This window comes from Gracilinanus agilis, chromosome 5 (assembly GCF_016433145.1).
Source record: "Gracilinanus agilis isolate LMUSP501 chromosome 5, AgileGrace, whole genome shotgun sequence".
NCBI lineage: Eukaryota > Metazoa > Chordata > Mammalia > Didelphimorphia > Didelphidae > Gracilinanus > Gracilinanus agilis.
In genome coordinates, this window is record NC_058134.1 from 181,009,604 (window position 1) to 181,034,793 (window position 25,190).

Here is a 25,190-nt window from a genome sequence, read left to right on the forward strand (position 1 = left end):
AATTTGGAAATTGGTCTTGATCAAGGACACATGACAAAACTAGTGGAAATGCGCATCGGCCATGGGTGGGGGGAATGCGGGGGGGAGGTGTGTGAAGGGGATAAGAGGAGTATGAATCAGGCAACCATGTTAAAAATGTATATTAATAAATGTTAAAAAAAATACAATTATATGCAATGGCTCTCTGGGGGAAAGAGAGAAGGGATATTGGGAATAACTAAGATTATGTAAGAAGCAGAAAATATAAACAAAACTTAATTTTAAAAAGAACAAAATATTTTCCAATTATATATAGGGAAAATAAACTAACAAAATTATTAAAAAAAAAAATTTGAATTCCAAATTCATTCTTTTCTTCCTACCCCTCCACCTTTCCTGAGATGGCAAACAATTTAATACAGGTTATACGTGTATAGTCATACAAACCATATTTCATATTAGTTGTTTTACAAAAGTAAACACAGAGGTTAGAATTATTACCAAAAAGGAGTGGATAGATGCCAGAGATTCTATGGAATTAGAATATGACTTAGTGACAGATTAAAATTTGAGGATGAGCAGAGAAAAGTTAAAGGTGAGCTTAATGTTTTGATGTAGATAACTGGAATATGGTATGCCAATAATAGAAGCAAAGAGTATAGTAAGGAACTTGCAAGCAGAAACATCAAGCAGGCAAACAGAAATGCAGAACTGATGCTCAAAAGAGCAATTGTGGCTAGATATAAGACTTGGAAGTCATCTGTATAGGAGTTCAGCTGCCAGCTCCTCATCCCGTTAAGTTGTTAGTGCTCTTTCTTTTCAAATCATCTTCTATTTACTCTCATATGATCACTGAGGCCATCGGATTTGGCAGCAAGGAAAGAAAAGTCTTTAAGACGTGCAAAATAATTATTTTATTGACCGTAATGGTGATAATGGAAGTTGGATGCCTCGCGGCTCAGTATTTAATTATTAGTTCACAAGATTTATGAAAGAAAGTCATACAAAATGCACAGAAAAAATTCTGTCCCTTATTAATGCCCCAAAAAGGTGACATAGAGAACATTAACAACTATTGACCTATCGGCCTATTTTTCCATCCACATAAAAATTTTTATCAAAATAATATGTGCTTCCATTGAGAGCATCCTTGATAAATTCTTAGTAAGGAATATGCAGATTTTTGCAAGCAATTAATTGTGAGGACTGGCCTCTTTCTAGACCAGTGTTTGATCCATCCATGTATTGGAAAGTCCCTATGGAGCCAATAACTGGTTTAGTCAATTTCATTGAGGTAAGAAATGCAAGGCTCTTCTTATCATGATCAGTTTACCAAAGACATCAAAATACTCTTGTGATCAATAGTGGGGGGCAAATTCTGGGCCACCCGCTGAATGATTGCCCTGAAGGTCTCTCTCTCTCACTTGGTCCATGTCAATCTACCCAACAACAATAATCAGATATAAAGGTAGTTCTTTGTGCTTTTTCCTGGGGTACACAAAGCACCATGAAGCCATGTTTGCCTGTCCCTAAGACTGTGAAGGTCTGGGCAGCTGCACATATGCATGTTTATGATAAATAAACTACCTGACACTTGTGATCCTTGGGTGCTTGTGCTCCTCTATGTCTCAATCATGACCTCCTGAAAATGCTGCATTAACCTGTTTATAACTTTACCATCAAACAACTGGCTGAAAAATAGAGGAACTACAAGATCCCACCAAACATATATTGTTTATTTTAAAATTCCAACAATTTTTCATTTCTTAAAGTAAAATGCTCTCTTCCACAAGGTGTCTCCCAAATACACATCAAATTATTTAAGAGACCTTAAAGATATAATAATAAAGATAAACTTGTTTGATGGCTCATTAATCAGAAGAGGTATAAAACCGGACACCAGCTTATTAAAGTTGCTTGCCATAGTCATGGAGCACACCTAGAGCACAGACCAAATGGAAGAAGAATTCTCTATACATGGTCAAATCCTTTAGAAGCTCCTATCTGGTGATGACAATAAGTCCCAAAACATGAATGAGTCCACAGACAAGAATGATAATCATTTGAAAGAATATGGCTTGATAAGCCATGAGAAAAAACAAGGGAACCAAGTATGTGAAGAGTACCTATTGTCCCAACGATGATATATTAGATGAACAGATTATAGAGTTCATTTAATGTGGATATATGTATTTGTGGACATACCTTGGAAAGAGGATATAAATGGACAATGATTTGGGCCCAGAATTAATTTGGAAGAGAGTGGTTTGGATTATTTGGATTACCTCTAGAAAACTACAGAACTCCTTTGATGAACTAGAACTTCCCTCTGAAATTCAGTTCTATTTTTTAAATAGTGGACACATTTTTGGCCTTGGAGACAGAAAGACCTGAATTCAAGTCTCATCTCTCAGACATACTGGCTGGGTTATCTTAGGTAAGTCACTTAACCTCTCAGTGATCTAGGCAATTTTTTTCTGACTGAGCACCAGCAACCCTACATTGGTAGAGGTAATTTCTTCAGTGAGAGCTCCTTAATGTCAGCGAAATCACAGGTCCAAAGAAGCAAACAAAAATTCCACTGGTAGTTCTGCAAGTCAGAGAACACTATAGTCTCAGAAGAACTAATAGAGTATCACTCGGGGGAAAGGAGAAAAGTATGGATTAGTGTGAGAAGTCCACAATAGATAACAAGTAAAGTGTTACTATTAGAAAAACCAGAATAAAAAATCTCATCAGAAAAATGTCTGATTAAAAAAAAAAAAAAAAAAAAAAAGGATGCAATGATTTTAGATTGCCTAACAAGAGGAGGGGGATAACCTCTGGGCAGCTAGTTTGCTCCACTGGTATTCTTGCATTGTCAAAAAAGAGACTGCCTCCCCCCACACCCCCTAACATCATGGAATATACAGATGGACAAGTTGCCAAAGATGATAGCTACACATAGAGGGATTTTGACCTGTATCATTAGTGGAAACAGTTACAAATTCACTTAAGTCAAAAGCATTAAATTTTTCTATCAATTCTTTTATCCAAATTGATAATAGTTAAAATGACAGGGCATGAAACTGCTTGCACATGGTATGTTTTGAAGGAACAAAGCTGCTCTTTGCACTCTGGTAAGCTACTAATGAAATAACCAGATTGCAAATAGCAGGAATAAGAGGAAGGCATTCTTAAAAGTTACTAAGCATTAACTCTGAATTAGATAGCATAACAATGGGGGTGGGGGGAGTGGGGCTGGGGGAGGGGGCTTCTATACTGGTGATTTCATCAGGATGGGAAATTCAGTCAATCAATAAACATTTATTAAGTACCTACTAGGTGCCAAGATACTATGCTAAGCACTATGAATGTTAAAAGACATATTAAAAGAATGTTAAAAAACAGAGTCCCTTTGCCCTCAAGGAGTTCACAGGGAAACAAATATATACAAAGCAAACTATTTATAGGACATAGAGGAGATAATTAATAGAGCAAAGGCACTGGAATTAGAGGGGCTGGTGAAGGGCTTCAGTAGAAAGTAGGATATTACTCCCTCAAGGGAGGGAGAGAATTCCTATTATGTAGACTACTTCCATGGCAGTAACTTGTATCTCAAACATCTTTAACTTGCCTTGGACTCTTGAGAGATTAAATGACTTACCTCCCAACCAATACATATTAAAAGCAGAACCTGAAATCAACCCTTCCAGATTTCGAGGATTGAAGCACTCAATGAACTTCTTCATGCTACCTCTTTCCATTACTATCCTAATAAGCGAAGAAACTGTACAATTTAGCCTCCCTAAGGAAGGTCATGAAACAAGCCCTTTCTTGGCTCTATTTATGTCAATATTTCATGATTATGTTTCAATAGTGAGCACATTCTTTTTAAGGGTACAAACAAATCTTCTCCATGTTTTAGGGGACACAGTCATTCAAGAATTTCTGTAGCTGAAAAAATCATCATCAGATTTTTATGGAGTGGCTGTCTAGATCATGCTAAAAAACAAAACAAAATGAAACAAACCCTACCATCATCTCAATCAATACAACTATATATAACAATCAAGTTGAAACAAGTTTGATATTATCAAGGAGATCCTGTTTTTAAAAATACTCACCAATTGCCGCCTATTTTTTTTCCAGGTTTCTGCTTTTCTTTTTGAGTTCATATTCTGAAATGCTAATTTCAACAAAACAAGGATTAAAGATAGAGGGAAAAGACAGAGCAGAAAGACTTTAAAACTTTTCTTTTACTTAAAAATTCCACACTAGTAATACAATCTTTTACAACTTAAAGCAAATTTAATCTTGAAAACCAACTCGGCACTATACAACAATCACTCAGCTAGTTTATTAGAAAACTCCGAAACTTACAGAAATCACTTGGTGGGTTATGTGTGAGGTTCCTATAGAATTCAGTCCTATGAGCTTTCTTTAGTCCTGTGCATAGACCAAAATCAGACAACTTTACATGACCCTGGAGGGAAAAAAAAAAGGGTTGATAATTCTCAGGATATATTTTGAGACTGTAAGATGTCTAGTTTCTAAAGAATATATATATGCAGATATTAAATACGGAGTAATGATCTAAGACAGTTGAGTGTGGCACAGTATTAAGAGAGATTCATTCATTCGTTCACAACAGGGCTCTGAAAAGTAAGGAAATAAGGGCCAAATCTGGCCTTTGCATAGCCTGGCAGTTAAGAATTAAAAATAAAACTTTATTTAAAAATGTAAAAATCATTCTTAGCTGGGAGGACTGACAAAATAGGAAGCAGGCTAGATTTGGATGTGACCTGTAGATCATAATTGCTGACCCATTTTACAAGGTTGCTAGATATTAAAAAATATCCATATTGTAATATTTAGATTTTGGATGCTATATCACTCACATCCCCTCATCCATTTACCTCATCCTGTGAAATAAAGGAGATTATTAATCTGCCAACTTCTATTTGGAGTATGTGTACCCAATGGCAACAAAGAAGGACAGTAAACAATGGGGTGGGGAGAAGGCTGTGGGAAGACAGGCATACTAATGCACTGTTGCTAAAACTGTGAAGTGGGCCAAATACTCTGAAAAACAATATACAGAATATCAGAATATACAGTGGTACCTAGATACATGAGCACCTTAAGTCACGAATAATCTGAGATACAAGAAGTCATGATCAGGATTTTTTGCTTTAAATCTCAAGCAGATATTTGAATCATGAGCTTCCACCCATGGGAGGAGCCTGAGGTGGATGAGGTAATCAGTACAAATGAGATTAAGGAAATGTTGAGGACTTGGGGAAAAAATTAAATATTTTATTGAAAAGACACAGCCAGAAAAAAAGTTGCAAGAGGTTGTGCACTGGAGCTATGTGACAACATTTGTTTCACACATTATTGAAATGTTCTGAAAGGTAGAAAGAAAACAAACTTCCATGGAAAGGTTTTTATTGAAACAGCCTCTGAATGAAATTGAGGAAAGTGTGGCAAAATAGCCAAAATTCAATGAGGAAAATGATGTTAATTAAGTAAAGTAAAAAAAAATAGCAATCAAGTTTAGCAATAGTTACATATCATAAGTAATGTGTAAGGTCAATTTTGCATTTAAATGTAGCATTACGTGTAGAGAGTGAGTTATATTAAGCGATAGCACAGGAAATGAAAACCTTCTTTCCCCCCAGCATCTTTGCCTGACCTTGAAGGTAAATAACATTTCATAATCAAGTTTATTTCTTTATATTCTTTCTTATTATCTGTAAAATATTTTTGTTATTTATAAAGTACTTTTTTGTATTTAAAACCATAAGACAAAAGTCATGTGTTTTTTGGGGGGCCAGAACAGATTAATTGCATTTCCATTCATTTAAATTGGAGAAACTCAATTTGACACACAAGTTATGAGCTTGGTCATGGAATGAATTAAATTTGTGTCAAGGTACCATCGTATACAAAAATATAAAATAAAACAAAAAATATAAAGGGAAATATACAAAAATATTTATAACTTCTTTTTGGTAGCAAAAAAAGGAAAGCAAAGTAAGAGTCCATCAACTACGTAATGGCTAAAAAATTGTGGCATATGAATATAATGCAGTGTTACTCTGTCATGAGGCAGAAGATAGCGTGTCAAGTCTGGAGTACGGAAGACCTGAGTTCCAAACCAGCCTCAGACACTTCCTTGCTGTGTGACCATGGGCACTTAATCTCCATCTGCCTTATTGTCTTCAGCTACAAAAATGGAGATTATAATAGCTCCTTCGTCACAGGGTTATGAGGACCAAATGAGATAATATTTGTAAAGCACTTAACACAGTGCCTGGTATATATTAGGCATGTTCCCTCCTCATCTTTGTAAGAAATTATAAATATGAAAAGAAATTTGTAAAATCTTGAATGAAGTCTTCCTAAAGAGCAAAGTAAGCAGGACCAGAAGAATAACTTTCCCAGTGACCATAGCAATGTAAAGGAAAACCATTTCAGAACTTTGATCAATGCAGTAACTCATCATGACTTTAGAAGACTTGACGGTAAAACCAGCCTCCTATACCTTGGCAGACAGGTGGTGAATTAGAGGTGTGGAACGAGCCATACATTTTCAGATATGGCCAAAGTGTTGATCTATTTTGCTTGGTTATACTTTTTTTTTTTAAAAACAGGAGAGGGTGCTATGGAATTGGAGGGGGCAGGAGGGATCAAAAGTCATTGAAAAGTGACAATGAAATATAAAAAAGAAAAGAGCATTATTATCAATAAAAAACATTACGGGGGGGAAAACCAACAGCTCCATTTCTTTACCAAATAGTAACCAGCAGGTTAAGAGCTTATCAGTTCATTCACATGCCTTGGCATCCAATAAGAGGTTGTCTGGTTTGATATCTCGGTGAATGAACCCCAACTGGTGAATTGCATCGATAGCCAGAACAGTCTCTGAAATATAGAACTGGGTTTCTTCTTCTGTCAAGGTATCTTTCTTCATTAGTAATGTCATCATGTCTCCTGAATGGTGGAAATTAAGAGGCATGTTATATGAAATGCCTCAAAAAAGGGAATTAATTGTATGTAGAGAGTATCCTCCAATGTTTCTTACAGTTCTATGATCCTATTATCCTATAATACTATTTGTGTAATTCCTGTTGGACAGGGACCTATAGATAATGTCAATTCTATATATCTTCAACATCTTGGGGGAAAGATGTTTATTCTGGGACCTGTTTGTTCCTAGACAACCAACACCTCCTCAGAGCTTCAATGACTGTTTAAGCCAAAGCTAATGCTGGAATCAGGGACCTGGTCAGAGGCAGAAGACTAAAATGAGTCATGCTACAGAGGACCAGTTAGGACTCTGAGGGCTCCTAGTTCTCCCGAATCAACAGGGAAGACAATCCCTAGGATTGCTTTTTGAATGGAGTCTTCACTCAGGCTTCAAACTCTCCAGTGTTCAAAGTGTCTAGATTAAGGCAGAAATGGGCAAATGAATCAATAGTGCTATTTATTTTCTTCCCCTCGGGTGATATGTAGATTTCTACCTTTGCAATTTTATGAGACTTCTATATTCTTGTTCCTCATTTGGTGCTTTGTAAAAATTCCTTTTCCTCTTTGAAGCCCCACCTAAGTAGCTACCTTGGTCCTTCCCTTTAGCTACTGCTCAAATTGCCAGATCCAGGAGTACCACCTATCTTTTCTCTATCTATCTCCCTGTCTGTCTTTGCAATTTTCTAGGTTTACATGACCTATTACTTGGGTACAAAGACCTCACACCCCAGATTTTACAAGACAGGCCGGCTTTCAAGTAATCTGTTCCATTCACTAATAAACAAATAAAACCTATAAGGAAAAAAAATGTGATTTTACCATGCCATCCCCTCAAATTATCACCTATCTTTCTCATATTTTTAAAAAAGAATGAACTATTCTATCTGTCTTAACTTCCTCGCAACCACTGACCATCTGCAATCTGTTTTCTTACCCTATAACTCTATAAAGTAAAAAAGACATTCTTTGACAGCAGAAATTACTTAATTTTCGTTATTGTATCCTCAGCACGTAGCACAGTGCTTTGCATATTGGGAGATAAATGTTTGTCGAATTAAATAGATTCTACATGTCAGATAAATCCAAACTTGCAGCATTAGCTGTTTTTGGAATTCTGCATCATGCCTCCTGCTCTCATGGCCCAAATGTATTTCCTCTTCATCTTTGTTGTTCATTTAGAATCTTTTAAGTTTAAGGTTCAGCTTAGTATCATCTCTAACAGGCCTTCCCTCATCTCTCTAGCTCAAATCATACTCTCCTTCCTCAAATATTTCTAGAACCCTTTGTCTGGATCCCTCCTTGTAAGGAATGTATCTATGTGTCATTTGGTATCCACCAGGTCTGTGCAAAAGAATACTACTTTACAACAAGGACTTTTCATGTTTTTATTGTTTGTCTTTGGTCTTTGTATTCCTAACTCTCCGCAAAGAGCCTTGAAAACAATAATGCTTAATAAATATTCATTCAATTGAATTTATGTTTTAAAATATTTTAGACTTTGTATGCCCATTTTTGGCTCTTTGATTTACTCTCCTAGGGAGAATTTGGAAAGAAATCTAGAATTCAAATTAATAACCATTTATTAAATACCTGCTATGTTCAGAGAGCTCTGCTGGAAAGACAAGCAAAACAATCACTGCCCACAAAGTGCTTTCATTCCTCCAGAGAACATCATATTTACTGGAAGGAAGGGAAATCTCTATGATTCCTCTAATTTTTTTTAACTTGTATTATAGTTTCTTCTTTTAGTTAACCTTACAGGAAGACAAAATTGGTTTTCGTTTTTTCTGTGACATTTGGTAGGGAAAAGGCCATATCTCTGCACAAGGCTCTAACCTTCTCTCCCACTGGTTTCAGGGAAGAGTATAATTTAAGAAGAAAACAACCTTGATTCTTAGAGAACTAACTTTTTAGTTTCTACTTAATGCTACAATGAAAAGTCAGATTTGAGAGCTATAAACTGGGATTTAACTCTTGTGGAATTTATTCTTTTTTGTAAGCAGGTCAAAGAAGTTCTAGGATTTAATAGGATGTTTTCTTTTTATGGCCTTATTTTGATATATAGCCATTATTGTCGGGCAATTCTAAAATTTTTTTATTGTAAAGGCTCCACTAAGTTCTGTTTAAAGTGAAGGATCTATCACTGAAAAAATGTTTGAGAACTACTATCCTAGAATATTTTCATGGTCAAAGATTCTGAATAATCATTAAGTAGAAATTATATTCATTGAAACAATTCTTTCTACCTCAAAGCTAGAAATGATTCTAGGGCATAAGTCAGGTCCCCAGTTAATTAATTTTATAGACTTTAATAACTAATAGTATACAAGCCAACTGCATTACAAATTACTATTGTACTTTTTGTCATCATATATAAAAATTACATGGTTTGCATCAGTTTGTCATTACTCTCATGTTTATGTTTACCTCCAGGGAGAAATTCCATGATTAGATAAAGATTTCTTTTATCTTGAAAACTATAAAACATCTTCACAACCCAGGCACCATCTGCTTCTACCAATATATCTCTCTCTGCTCGGATATGGGCCACCTATTTTTAAAAAAGTAAATGTAAAATATATTAATGTTAGTTTTGATAAATTAGTGACTTGGTGTCTATCCTTCAATAGTGAAGGAAATCTTGGATTAAAAAAGACAAAAAACAAAAAACAATGATCTTTTAAAAATATCACAATTGAGGGTAACTAGGTGGCACAGTGATAAGAGTCAGCTCTAGATTTAGAAGAACTTGCACTCAAATGTGGCCTCAGACACTTCCTTATTATATGAGTCTGGATAAGTCATTTAACTCTATTTGTCTAGCCTTTGCCCTTCTGTCCTAGAGTTGTTACTGGGACATAAAGTAAGGGTTTAAAAAATAAAAGAAAACATCATATTTGAAAAGAGTATATTATTATTCATTTTATTTAATGGTACTGATATTCAAACAGGAATCAGATTAGAAATCCCTAACTGTACCCTTATTTCCTGGCATCAGACAAGTAAATTCACCATTTCTGATTTCAGGCTTCTAAGGTATAAAGGAATCATTACAAAAATTAATAATATGAAGATGGGATTTGAGTGATAATATATGTAAAACACAGTGAAATTGCTTGTCAGTTCTGAAGGGGGGGAATAATAACCATGAAAAAAAATTTTTTTAATATAAAACATAAAATAAGTCTAAGAATTTTTACATTTAAGCCTTTGTGAAAAAGTGTAAGGCAGGAAAGGAAAATTGGTAAAAATTTTTGAATGCATCAGGAAATTATATTAATGTGAATTAAAATATCTTATTTGTAAATGTCTCAAAGCCATCTTAGAAGTTATGCTCCCCAAAAAGGGCCAAGAAAATGAGGAGTACCTTTTCATCAGGAGAGGGAGAACAACATTCTACGTACCAATCCAAAAGAGCAACTGGTTTGCAACTTAAGGTATATGGATGTTAGAAAACTTACACAGGAACCCAAGAAAAATAATTTAAACTTTGAGGAAATGGGTAGAAAGCTTCCTATTTCTACTACAGAAGGGAAATGAGTAGGAGTTTGGAGGCCACTTTTATTTTCAGTGTACATAGGAAACAAAAGGAAACAGGTATATCTTATAGCAGCAAGTAAGTATATAAGATAGACTCAATATCTCATGATAAGGTTGGGCAATAATTGACTAGATTACCAAACCAGTAATGTTACTCCCACGTTGTTTTCCTTGTATACTTTCTTTTCCTTTCTTTTCTTTTTTACACTCTTACTTACCAAGTATTGGTTCTAAGGTAGAAGAGCAGTAAGTGCTGAGTAATGGAGGCTAAGTAGTTTGTTCAAGTATCTGAGACTAGATTTGAACTCAGGACTCCTATCTCCAGGCTTGGCTCTCTATCTATTGAAACATCTAGCAGCTTCACCTCTCATATATTTTCATTAAACAACAACAACAACAACAAACATCTAACTTCTAGTCCTGGCTTTGCTACCAATGAGCTATGTGACTTAAGGCATGTTGCTCAACTTTCCCAGGACTAATTTCTTCATCATAAAATGGGAAGATTGTATTAAATGATTTATAATCCTAAAGTTTTGGAGTCTGTTTTTAATTTTTTGTTCTAAACTCTCAACACAGTTTTTCAGAACTTCAAAATTTATTTCCACCTAAGCAACACATCATGAATACTTTCAAATAGATATGAATGTTGTACAATATATACCTGTTCCTTTTCAAGCATATCAGCCTTTCTCAATATCTTCATTGCATAGATATGGCCTGTATCTTTCTTCTGAACAAGGCGTACCTAGAAATAAAAGAAATAGTACTATTTTTTTTCTGGATGAAATTGTGAAATTCAACCTTGAGGAAATAAAAGTAGATTTTAATTAAATTGTAGAAGTTCACTATGAGAAATTACCACTGCTACTACCACTATATACCACCAAAATATTACCTAACCACATGGGAAACGTGTGACTAATTTAAAAGCAAACTAGAATAAAACATTTTAAGAAATCCACCAATAATGCCAATAAAAATTATTATCAACTTTGTCAAGATAGTAAATGTGTGTATATGATATTATTAGAAATATATCAGTGTGTCAGTGACTTGTGATTTCATAGGCATGAGAATTTCTTCCATCTCCTGAGATCTTAGCCCATCTTTAAATTAAAAGTCTTAAGAGTTATTTGAGGCTCAGAGTTTTTTGTGTTTTTTTTTTTAACCCCAACTTTCAGTAATAAAAACAACTCTGAGAGAGAAGAGAAAGGGCTACACAAATGGGGTTAAGTGCCTTGTCCAGGGTCACATAGCTAGAAAGTGTCTGAAACTAAATGTGTACCCAGGTCCTCCTGCCTCCAGACCTAGTGTTCTATGTACTCTGGCACCTAACTAAGCCATGGCTCACAGAGTTACATCTTCTTCTAGTTAAGTTCAAATGTAGGATTTGAACGTGTCTTTTTTCTGCCTCTAAGTTTAGTCATGAATTTCCTGAGAGGTTACGTAAGAGGCAGAACATCAAAACTGGCTTCAGAATTAGGGAGTCCTAAGTTTGAGTCCCAACTGTGATCTGTGCTGCTTATGTAACTGTGCACAATTTACTTGGTCCTGCGCTCAGTGCCTCAGACAATTCTTTGAGATTAAAGGCAGAAAGGATGTTAATATCCATTGAGAGAGGAAGTTCCTTGCTGGAAGATCCCAATGAAATCACAGCCCAATAAAAACATATATATGTATATAGAAGAGCTATCTTCTCCTATGAACACATGCCAAGAAACATGCCCATTGGAATAGATAATCTTTCTGAAATGGAAGCAACTTTTTTTTTTACTAATCACCTAGAATCAACAAAAATTATTCAGAAATTCTTTTAAAGTTCTTAAAAGGATAATTCATAATAGTACTGCAAAGAAGTAGCATTTTAAATTTCAGAAATTCTGTACTGTATATAATATTTTTCACTTTCCAAATTAAAAAAGATTTAATACATGATATTAGATTAATAAATATACCAAAAGACAAATCAGGGACTCAGGAGAAAAGATGGGTTGAATTATCAAGACAGGACTTAAGGAAAGACATGAACCTCTCCAAAGGCTCCTCTCCCTATAACTTTCAGGGATTCAAAGTCATCCAGACCAAGCCTTGTCCTCTTGAGTCGTAGAAATTCAGTTTCTTTGCGAGCATGCTGTGATCGGCGTAATTTTTTCTATGGGACAAAAAAAAAAAGTAAATTATAAGTTCATTTTATTTTAAAAGTCATTCTTGTAAAATCTGACAGCATAAATATAGAAATAAAAAGTTTTTTGAAGCCAAACAACTTTTATTTATGATAACTTTAATAAAAAATTTTATAGAACTTTCATTTATAATTACCTGGGTTATTTTCCTGGATTGCCTCTTAATATTGATATGGCTTTGGCAACCAAATTAACTTCCTGAGACCTAAGTATCTGTAAAAGACAGGACTGAACAAGATGATCTCTAAAGTCCTCCTTCTAGTTCTAAAATCCTGTGATCCTGTGTGTCTTCTGTGACTAGTATAAAAGTGGATAGGACAGACAAGTTTAAGAAGTACCTGACACTTATGCCTCCTTCCTACCCAACACAAGACAACAACAATACATTCTTTGCACTACTAGTGCAAAATGAGACTCTAGAAAAAGGAATGAAATCAAATTTATTTCATTCAGTACAAATTTGTGGTTTTTTAACAGCAGCTCAGCTCCTAATGCTACTTGACAATTCTTCTACTCTATTCTTATTATTTCATTTGTCAAGCGGTTGTTTTGAATCATTTTATTTTACCTTAAGCTCCTAGGAGTACCTCAATAGTGCTCATAATTATTGCAAGAAAGCTTAGCCTGTTATTTTACAGAAAAGATTGAGGCTACCCTCAGAAGCTTTCCAACTTCTCTGTCTTCCTGTTCTCCAAACTTTTCAACGTCATCAACCATTGTCTCTTCCTTAGTCCTGATTATTAAAAAATCTATCACTACTTCTTTCCCAAATTAGTCCTTTTACCTAAACCCCTGATCCCATTTCTTTCTGCCTTCCCTAAGGCCTTGTTCTATCAATCATCCTCTTATATCTCATGGATCTTAAATATCTTTCTCTCCACTGGCTCTAACTATCTTCTCAGAAACATGCTGAGGTCTCTTTAATCCTATAAAAACTTTTCTTTGATGCTATTCGTTCTAACCAGGTCCCATCCCATCTCATTCTGCCTCTTTATGGCCAAACTTTTGTTGTCTTTGCAGGGACAACAGGTTGGCTCAATGGATAGCAAGCAATAATCTAGAGCAGTGGTTCCCATACTTTTTTGGCCTACCGCCCCCTTTCCAGAAAAAATATTACTTAGCCCCCTGGAAATTAATTTTTTTTTATTTTAATAGCAATTAATAGGAAAGATAAATGCACGTTTGGCCATCACCGCTCCCCTGGATCGCTGCAGCACCCACCAGGGGGTGGTAGCACCCACTTTGGGAATCACTGATCTAGAGACAGGAAGTCTTGGATTAAAATTTGACTGTAGACACTTCCTAGGGTGTGGGACCCTGGGGAAATCACTTACCCCCAATTGTCCAGCTCTTACTGCTCTTCTGCCCTAGAAATGATACTTCTAATATAGAAGGTAAGGATTTTAAAAAAGGCACTAAACCAAATGGTCCCAATTCTTCTTGTAGTCTTTCCTCATCTCCTTATAATATGGCTTCCATCCCTTTCTAACTCTGAAATGCAATGGTCTTTTAAAAATCTTTTTCTTAATTCTAGTTAATTTAAACATCACTTTTCTCAATCTCCTCTCCTCTTTGATTGGAGAACTGGAAGGTGGAACATCAAACTACTCCTAATGCTTTTCTTTCTAGAGGGCAGAAACTGGACTTTTTGGCTCACTAGACTGCCTCTGTTACTCTGCAAAGTTTCAACTCCACAGAACAAGATGACCCTGAGCTGGGAATCTTCTGGTCTTTCTCCCTCCAACCCTTTGTGGCTCTTTGGGTCTTCTCCATCCATTATAGTGTCAACTCCCTGAGGGAAGGGACGGCTTCTTTTTATTAACAGTATACCCAATGCTTAGCACAGTGTAGAAATGTTTACTGGATTGGATAGTTGCCTATTATAGACCAGACAATTTACAGACATTGTCTCCTTTGATCCCTACAACAACCCTGCAAGCTTAAGTGCTATTATTATCCTCATTTTACAGAGGAGGAAACTGAGGAAGACAGGTAAAGTGACTTGCCTAGGGTCCTAAAGCTATTAAAAGGGTCCGAGGCTGAATTTGAACTCAGGTCTTCCAACTCTAGATCCTGCACTCTATCCACTATACTGCCTACCTAGCTGCCTATCCTCCTTAACCATTCTGTAGCATTTGCATTGATAACCATTTATTCTTTCTAGCTCTCCTAGCTTTAAAAGTATTTAGTAACTATTTATGTCACCAGATCACTTATTTTAATCATAAATATCCTTTTAAAATAAATACATGATAATATAAACTTAGAATGTATGTGTACAGGTCAATATCTAATATAAAAATAGAGCACTATTTACAATAGCCCTTTATTATAATTTACAAGTATTTCATACAATCTGTCAATTTATAACAATTCATTTTTCAGTTAAAAGAGAAAAACAAGATAATGCCCTATGAAAAAATTTTAAATGGATCTTATTATTCTTCATTTTGATTCACTGCATGTTCTGTGACACCGGAGACACCAGCATTTAGAACCTGGTATTACTGCTACATTTTACATATCAGCCACACTATGCTACTTTTGTCTCCAGAATATTTCCTGTGTTTTCCCACTTTTATGTTTTTGCCTACATTATTTCCTAAACCTAGAATTACCCTCCTGTTGAATTTCAACCCATGTTTTAAAATGCAATTCAAATGCTACTGATCTGAGAGTTGAAGAAAAAAAGTTTTACCTAACATATTATTGTGTATAACATGATAATTACATAAGAATCTATATTTGATATTTGTCATCTCCCTTTCAAACTGTAAGTCCACAAGAGCAAGGAACGTGTCTTACCTAAATTTTGCACCTTCCCCAGGATCTAGCATGATGTTCTTTCCATAGTATACTTAATAAAAGTTACTTTATTCAAGATTTATTTTTTCCCTTCCACATAATACTTCTCCCAAAGGCTAAAATATAATAAACATCAACTCATACATTTCAAATGACTCCTTGGCACTTTTCTCAATTTTTCTGAGAAGAAACAGTTCACTTTAATGTTCCTATATACCCAGGTAAATACCTGAAAATAAAACCACCCTACATAATTTTTCATAGAAATAGAAATAAACTATGTAGATTTTTCTGAGATAAACTGGGGCATCATGTACTGCACACTTTAAGTATTTGAGAAGTTTTTATCACCTGATGCTGTTACTTCTTGAAATATTGATTGGTTCTTAAACTACAGAAATAGTCCACTCTTCTAGCTTCAGGAAAGCATTTTCAGCTTTTTTACTTTTTATTTTTAGTCTTAATGGTCACAAAGTTTAGGGACAGAGATGGTAAAAGCACACAGCTCTCCTAGACTCTAAACTGCTAAAAGTTATACTAAATTATTTTATGTTTATATAAGGTTGTACAAAACTCAAGCCATTCTGTAAATATCAGCTGTTATCATCAGTTATTATTATTATTACATTTTGCCATATAGTAATCATAAAAGGAATTTAAGGAAAACCATAGTCCTAGCAAACTGTATTTTCTGAAAACATAAGCTGTATCTACCCTGAAGTATATACAAATTCTAAGTCTTAAGCCCTGTTAGCTATTCAAAGTGTCTTATCTTCAACTTTTAAAGTGTGTAAAGAACACAAGATTCATCATTGCTAATTGCCTATTGATTAGAAAAAAGCACTTGCTTTGCTAAAGAAACCAGTCCTTTTCCTACATGGTATTTCACATGGAAATGACAAAGTTATATAGGATTCTTTGGGGAAAAAAATGACAAAAGTGATTGTTCAACAACCCTTTGATTATTAATATTAAGAGGCATAAAACAAAGGCATATATCTGCCACTGTCACTGAGTCTAAATCAAATCAGAATTTCCTAAGGATGGTAAAGTCCTTTGGTTGCTTACATCAAGTCAGATAGTATTGTACAACCTCCTATATGAAATTTATATATATATGAATATATAGTAAATTAATTCATTTGGCCTGACTGTTCACCCAGGAAGAAACAAGTAGATGAAGACTATGGCAAGCAATTTGGTTGGACAGCCCATAATTTGTCCACAAGTCAAAATATCTGCATAGAAAGATAATGTAAATGGACAATCAATTAGATCAGTAACTGGAAAAGGGAGATAACAGATTGTATTGCTCGTGGGAAAATGTGATAAGCTTTTTTTTATTTACTTGTCACTTAATTAATTAATTTGTTTTTTGATCAGTTAGTTTATTTTTTAGTTATTTGAATCACCACAAAAGAAAATCTAAATGTCAAAAGGCACTTTGATTTCTCTCAGGCTGGGGTAGTACACAGTCAGTCTCAAAGAGAAAAAGGCATCAGTGTATATAAGGATCTCTGCATGTTCACTTAGAAACCACACATTAACATTATCTATTGTGAAAAATAGTCTATTGCAGTGATGGGCAAAGGGGGCTGAAGGAAAGGAAATGCTCATCTGTTTCGTTGCATTGTATCCTACTCATTGTATTTGTCAGATCAGGAATAATGTCACGCCTGGACAGAACATTTCAGGGGGTCACATCTGGCCCGCCAGCCCTAGTTTGCCTATCACTATTGCTAATTATTTTTCAATTACATGATACTCTGGTCAAGGCCATATTGGGAGTATCACAACAATGTCTAGAATCATGGAGGAGAATTGGACTTGAAGTCAGGAAGACCAGGATTTAATTCCACATTCAAACTATCTCTAGTTGTGTGACCCTGGGCAAGTTCCTTTATTTCCACTAACCTCAGTACCTGAAAAAGCAGAGAATATACTACCACAGAGAGTTCTTGCAAGGACCACATGAAATAACATGTTAACACTCTGAAAACTTTGAAGTGCTCTATGAATGTTAGCTATTATCATTAACTGTTACTATTCTGGTCAGAAAGAAAAAAGGTCAGGGGAATTCATTAACAATTGTGAAGTGTGGGAGACTTAGAATTCTATTAAAATTTTTTTTAATTTAAAGAAAATGGAATTCTATTTAAAAAATTTTTGATATACAAAGAAGCATTAAAAAACTTATTTTGTGGAGACTGATGAAGAAGCTATGTGAACACAATATTTCAGATCAAGCCTACCCAGTAGTTTTTTTTTTAATGAAATACTAATACTCTCTAACCAACAGATGAGTTTCCTTTTTGACTTTTTGACAAGTTCATTATATAAATTAAAGGATTGGAAAATGTATGAATCCTGTGAATTGAAAGAACGGGATAAGAAAATATGGCAAGAACTAGTAAAAACATTAGAACAGGCTGCAAATATCTTGAGGTGTTGTCATGGGGAAAGATTAGAATTGGCCCCAAGAAGAAAGAGCTAGGACAAACAAGTGAAAGTTACAAGAAGACATATTTATGGAACATCTGATGCATTAATGAATTCCACCCCACCCATCCCCAATCACTGAATGGGCTCAGGCAGTAGAAGATCACATGTCAGAGGCATTAAGCGGGTATTCATGCTAAGAGGGAACTAAATCAGAAGATTTTTAATATCCTTTGGATAGCAGTTCTATGATTTTACTAATCATAGTTTTAGATAACATTATTTGATATATCTGGTTATACGCCTTTTTAGTTCATGTATTACCTACTTATTACTACTTATGCTAGAATTAAATCACTCAGCCTCTCACTGCCCTTAGAAATAATTTAATAATACACATTTCTCAGTGCCTAGAAGACAGCAGACGTGACTACATTGGTATAAGCTCTACACTACAGGAAATTTCCTTATCCAGGACTTGCCCATATCATTTAAATCACAGGTTCAGTGTCTATCCCACCACCTGTGCTAGAGCTTATAACAAATCTGATTTCTATTTATTATTTGACAATATTCTATCATCAATTTGAATTCTCTTAGGAAAGCTATTCCACTCAAATTCTTAAGGTGCCCAGTAATCTATTAAGGATGCTATTGCTAAAAATTTTAGCACAAAATAATTTGCTAGGAACATTAACAGAAAAGTCTGTGGGTATCTAATTTTAATAACATGGGTAGTTAACTATAACACAGCTCGCTTACTTGAAAATTCATTCAACAAATATTTATTGAGCATTTTCTCTGTATATACAAAGTAGCACGGGAGAAATAAGCATGAAAAGGCATTGTGCCTAACCTTTAGAATATGGCATAACATACACTGTCACAAAATATAAACTAATGAAATAATTATCCAAATCATTTCCTAAGTCAAGGATTTCAGTCTGATATGTTGTGCTAGATTTAAACATATTCTCTAAGAAGCTCATGGTAAAAAATTACTTTGTTTTTTAATTCAATTCAGCTTGAATTCATATATCAAAAATATTATAATATTATTTTAAACTATCATTAATAAAATCATAGCACTGCAATCCAAAGGAGATTAGAAATCATCTGACTTAGTTCAGCCCAGACGTCAAGCTACTCAGTCATATATCAATGAATAAAATTATATGATTTCTAAAGTCAATGACCTCTTTGATAATGAGTGATGTTTAAAAATCAAGTAATCTTTGTTTTGATAGCATATTTCCTACCCTCTCTCACTGCCTATACTTTGATACCAGCTACAAAGCAAAGCACAACCCCATTGCTATGAAATATAAATAAGTTAATTTTTAAAGTTTGGATGTGGTATATAGCCAATTAGCTATACAAACAAGCCTTAAGTCACTATCAAATTTGGCATTCCATTCATGCCAGAAACATTTAGAAGTTTGGGACAGCTTCAAAAATTGCTTTGTTTGTAAATAGCAAACAATGCTAACTACAAATTGCTTCTCTGCTAAACCATGTTATCCTTTTGACTATATTAATAAAATCCACAAGGGGGCATCATAGAACCATTTGCTTTAAATATTCAGGATTTAAAAAATACAGAAATGAATCAAAGCAAGAATTATTTGAAGCAGCTTGAATTTTTGCCTCTAATAGTATAAAATTAAATACAATTGGGTGTGGTTGCATTAAAATAGAAAAAGAAAACCCTATTTCTTAAAACAACTCCATCCAAACCCCCAAAAGGAAGAGAGAAAAGAAAATAGCAGCATTACCCATCTGATGGATCTCAAACTGCATTCCACAATAAATAACTCATGAGCTTTTTAGCAGATTTTTATTTTTTTTTGAAAAGTACAAAATTATAAGAGTAACACATATTGCTTTTAAAAACTGTCAATTAAATTACCCGTTAAAAGAAGTAAAGTCATATACCAAAAACCAGCTTTAAAAATTATGGACCTACAGTAGATATGCATTAATAAAAAATATGAATAAGGAATGTATGCCTCATTTGTTTACTATTTATATCACTGAGTAAATATTCAGGAAAAGCTAGTTTAAACATTTTTGTGGACCTGTAATTATTCTATACAAGGAAGGAGACCAATGAAATCAGTAGATAATACACCCAGTCCTTCTTGCTCCATTTTTTCCAGTTTGAACAAGTAGACAACATTCCATATGAGTAAAGCACACTCTATGTGTGGTTAGCTCTTCCTAAAATAGGGCAAGGCACGCATGGTCTTCTTTTTTATAAATGCCTGTAAGTATGCATATACGTCATATACATTTGTCATTGACATGCATACAAAATATGTATGCTGGGGCAGATTAAAAGTAATTTCTAAATTTAAAGTCAGATTAAATAATTTGTTTTAAATGCATTTTGGTGTTAAATTAAAAGCATGTGTGTACTACAATATAACTTGAATAATATAGTGACCAAATCAAAGCTACTTATGTAATTTTTTTTTAAAAGAGCTTTATAAGCAAGTCACAACTAGCCTGTGATAAATATCACCAAAGGGGAGAAAAAACAACATTGGACTAAAAGCCTGTAACCTGAGTTCTGGTTCTCATATGCTACTAATGAGCTTTATGATCTTATGTAAGTCACTTAACCTTCTGGTCTTTATTTCCTAATTTTGGCTAAATAATCTTGAAATTCTCCATCAATTCTAAAACTCTGGGATGCAAAGAGATGAACTTCTCCAGTACATTATTTAAAAGGGTAACTAAAAAATATTCTAACCAATGGTAGCTAATAATCACTTTACAAGAGCACATTCTATGTAGAGATACTTTGCTTCAGTTTCCAAACCGTAGATTTTTTTTTTAATATATAGAGGAGCTTTTATTAGCAATATGTGGAAATGAAAGCATAGACTCCATTAATCTTATTGTCTGTCCAAATGCTTTCCTATCCAACTAAGCCATTTCTGTTCTAAAATGTCAAGACTAAATAACTGAAGTCATAAAATAAAAGTAGTTATGAAGGTCTATCATGGATAGACCCTGTTCTAGGTTCCTCCTTTGATACCAAACAAGATTGAAGTTGGATTTCTTAAAGGCTATGTCAAAAGAGGCCAAGTTTGGGTACATCCTACCAAATTAGAAAGATTTTTAGTATACCATGAGTTACAGACATAGAGTCTATCATCAGAGGATCAGCCTATGTACCTTCTGCAAAGTCTATTACCATCAGGCAGTGAATTTGGAGGATCTTGGCAATTCATTAAACTGTCTAATTTGAAAGAGTTGAAATCTGCATTGATAAAAGGAAACAGATGAAGTCACAGATTCCTGAAATATATCCAAGAAGACAGCATTTTGGGGATGTAGGGTTAGAAAAAAATTATTTCCCTGATTGGCTATGTGAATTAATTTTGTTAAACAAATCAACCCACTTCTGCTTTAGTATATGATAAGATGTTAAAATTATAAAGTATTTAGGGAGGCATGATCTCATTTACAAAAGAACAGATTAGGTAATGTCTAGGACTTCCTTTTGGTGAACATTGCTAAAAATGGTGGTGAAAAATTATACAAGTAATGATCTGACTTTTTTCGTTTCCCTTAACAGATTTATGACTAAAAGTGATGAAATATAAGGTCTGTAAGTAAAGTGATGTTATCCTAAACTATGCAACCATTTGGAATTTAAAAAAAAACAACCAACCTATAAGATGATGTATCAGCAAAACAGAAAGCTATCTTACCTCTTCATCTGCCAATCCTTCTTCTTCCATAGCTACCTCTAACTTCTTTTGCCTAGACGAAGAAGAAAGTGTACATTTTTAGGTAGACATTTGACTTTGGGGTGACAAATATAAGCTCCTCTACATTTACTACTTTAAACTAAGAAATAGAGCCTTTAAGTAGTTAGACCACTGTCATAGACATATACAAAGTGTCTCGAGTCTTAGACCCTCTTCTCCCCATCCCAAGAAATGCAGGAGAACCCCATATTTTAAGCCTCAATCTGAATTATGAAATGCTACAAGGATAATATTGAGATGACTGGCTATGGGGAAGCAATACTCATGATATTTTTAGATTTTTTTAAAAGATTATGTAGGAGATGTAGATGAAGAATATGTAGGAGAGAAGACTAAGCTTATTGAGTAATCTTAAATCCTGTTTAAAATGGGTTGTTAGTGAAATAATTCAAGCAAAGGGCAAAGTCTCTTGGATAGATAACATCCCAAACTGTATTTAATTCATTTTTTCAGTAAGAGGGATGGTGGCTATGAATCATTTCTTTCTTTTAAACCCTTATCTGCTGTCTAAGTATCAATTCTAAGACAGAAGAGTGGCAATGGTTAGGCAATTGGGATTGAGTGACTTGCCCAGTGTCATACCAGTAGTAAATATCTGAAGCTGGATTTGAATCCAAGTATTCCTAACTCCAGGTCCAGCCCTTTATATACTGGCATCATCTACATAACATTACTGAATCACTAAAGATTGGTCCAGATCTTCTAACTACCCTGGCTATCTGAACAGAGCCGGGCAGCCTACCTGCAGTAAACACCTGAAATTCCCTCCGAAACAAATAATGACACAAAGATCCAAAGGGAAACTACTCCAGAACTTCATTAAAGTCATTCAAAAAGTTAGAGGGGATGTGGCAAAATTGGTACATGAATGCATTGCTGGTGGAGTTGTGCACTCCATAGCAATATGAAACTATGCCTAAAGGACCTAAAAGACTGTCTGGGGGCAGCTGGGTAGCTCAGTGGATTGAGAGTCAGGCCTAGAGACAGGAGGTCCTAGGTTCAAATCTGGCCTCAGACACTTCCCAGCTGTGTGACCCTGGGCAAGTCACTTGACCCCCATTGCCTAGTCCATACCACTCTTCTGCCTTGGAGCCAATACACAGAAGTTAAGGGTTTAAAAAAAAGGGGGGGCGGTGGGGAAACTGGGTAGCTCAGTGGATTGAGAGCCAGGCCTAGAGACGGGAGGTCCTAGGTTCAAATCTGACCTCAGACACTTCCCAGCTGTGTGACCCTGGGCAAGTCACTTGACCCCCATTGCCTACCCTTACCACTCTTCCACCTATAAGTCAATACACAGAAGTTAAGGGTTTAAAATTAAAAAAAAAAAAAAAAAAAAGAATGTTTGCCCTTTGATCCAGCCATAGCAGTGCTAGGTTTATTCCCAAAAGAGATAAGGAAAAAGACTATTTATAGTAACGATCTTTGTAGTGGCAAAAGACTGGAAAACGAGGGGATGCCTTTCATTTGGGGAATGGCTGAACATATTGTAGTTTATCTGTTGGTGATGGAATACTATCGTGCTAAAAGAAATAATGAACTGGAGGAATTCCATGTGAACTGGAACAACCTCCGGGAATTGATGCAGAGTGAAAGGAGCAGAACCAGGAGAACATTGTACACAGAGACTGATATACTGTGGCAAAATTGGGTGTAATGGACTTCTGTACTAGCAGCAATGCAATGACCCAGGACAATTCTGAGGGACTTATGAAAAAGAACGCTACCCACATTCAGAGGAAAAACTGTGGAAATAGAAACACAGAAGAAAAACAACTGCTCGATCACATGATTCAATGGGGATATGATTGGGGATGTAGACTCTAAACGATCACTCTAGTGCAAATATTAATAATATGGAAATAGGCCTTTATCAATGACACATGTAAAACCCAGTGGAACTGCTCAGTGGCTATGGGAGGTAGGGAGGGTGGAGGGGAGGGAAAGAACAAATCATGTAACCATGGGAAAATATTCTAAATCAGTGGTTCCCAAACTTTTTTTGGCCTACCGCCCCCTTTTCAGAAAAAATATTACTTAGCCCCCTGGAAATTAATTTTTTAAAATGTTAATAGCCATTAATAGGAAAGATAAATGCACCTGTGGCCATCACCACCCCTCTGGATCGCTGCAGCACCCACCAGGGGGTGGTGGCACCCACTTTGAGAATCACTGTTCTAAATCAATCAATTAAATAAAAATTTTTAAAAAGTCATCCAAAGCCCAGTAGCTACCAGCAAAGCCAAAGCCAGTACAGGTAAACAGGATGACAACCTTCCAAAGAACCAGAGGCAAGTCAGAGATCTATGTTGCCCTCTATTGGGAGGCAGCAAAAACTAAAGCAAAAACTTTCTTCCCACTCCCAACCACAGCACCATAGCAATGCTTAGATCCAGATAGCCTGAGGACTCCAAAATTCTGTCCTGAGCTTCCAGAGAGGGATTTGAATATCTAACACTAGAAATGTGAAAGATTCATGAAAATCCAGTCCCAGGAAGTAGAAATTCAAAGAATGTCATCCAGAAGTCCCACATCAAAGAAATAATACTATAAGCAATCAGAAAGAAGCAATTCAAGAACCAAAAACTTTTGGAAGACCTGGAAATTTCTAACATTTGCCAAAAGAGCTTCATATACGATATTCCAAAATAAAAAATATATAGGGTTACAACCAAAAATAACTTACCCTGCAAAATTCAATATAATCTTATGGGGGGGAGGGGGGGGGCAGGAATAGACCCTTGAGGGAACTGGGGACATTGAAGCATTTCTGATGAAAAGACCAGAGTTGAGTAGGGCTTCTGAAATGCAATGATCAAAGACAGAAAGAAAGGCCGAATACTAACTCTTTTGTGTGTGTGTGTGTTGGGGGGGGGGGGGGGGGGAGAATAACAAACAACTAGAAGCAAAGAATATACCTGTAGATTAAGAAATGGCCAAACTTTATATAGAGTAAATGCACATACTTGCAGAACAAACTCTGCAAGGCAGAAGTTCAATACTACACAAATCACTTTTTTATTCTTCATTGTATGCTTAAATGTTTTTTTGTTTCAGATTAAGGTCACAATTAAAAATTTTTTGAAAAACTCAAAGAAACCAAAGAACCAATATTCTCAATGACAACAATGTAGGAAGCCACTATATATTCTAATTCTAGAGTCAAAGGAGCTCAGTTCAAATTTTTCCTGTGACATTTCCTACTTGTATGACTTGAGAAGTCATGTTCACTGGGCCTCAATTTCCTCACCAATAAAATAAAGGGGTTGGATAAAAAGCCCGTGGCATTCCTTCTAGCTACAAAGCCATGATTCCAAACAGAAAAACAAAATCAACCAACTACAATATGCCAAGCCAATTATAATGACCAAGCTTGGCTCTAGAAGAGTTGAGCCAAAGTACTTCCTTCCTTCACTGCAGAAGTGAAGGACAATGGGCATAGAATATA

At 35.2% G+C, this 25,190-nt stretch overlaps 1 protein-coding gene across 1 annotated transcript in view; it reads right to left on the reverse strand.

Moving 5' to 3' along the window:
* The window catches only part of STK38L (serine/threonine kinase 38 like), a 117,508-nt gene that overhangs the window by 8,008 nt on the left and 84,310 nt on the right, over window positions 1–25,190 (reverse strand). The window contains exons 3-9 of the mRNA XM_044679062.1: window positions 21,686–21,737; window positions 12,566–12,688; window positions 11,198–11,281; window positions 9,421–9,544; window positions 6,803–6,957; window positions 4,342–4,444; window positions 4,086–4,147 (exon numbers count right to left, since the gene is read on the reverse strand). Of these exons, the coding sequence (XP_044534997.1) occupies window positions 4,086–4,147; window positions 4,342–4,444; window positions 6,803–6,957; window positions 9,421–9,544; window positions 11,198–11,281; window positions 12,566–12,688; window positions 21,686–21,737 (703 nt within the window). The remainder of the gene's footprint in view (window positions 1–4,085; window positions 4,148–4,341; window positions 4,445–6,802; window positions 6,958–9,420; window positions 9,545–11,197; window positions 11,282–12,565; window positions 12,689–21,685; window positions 21,738–25,190) is intronic.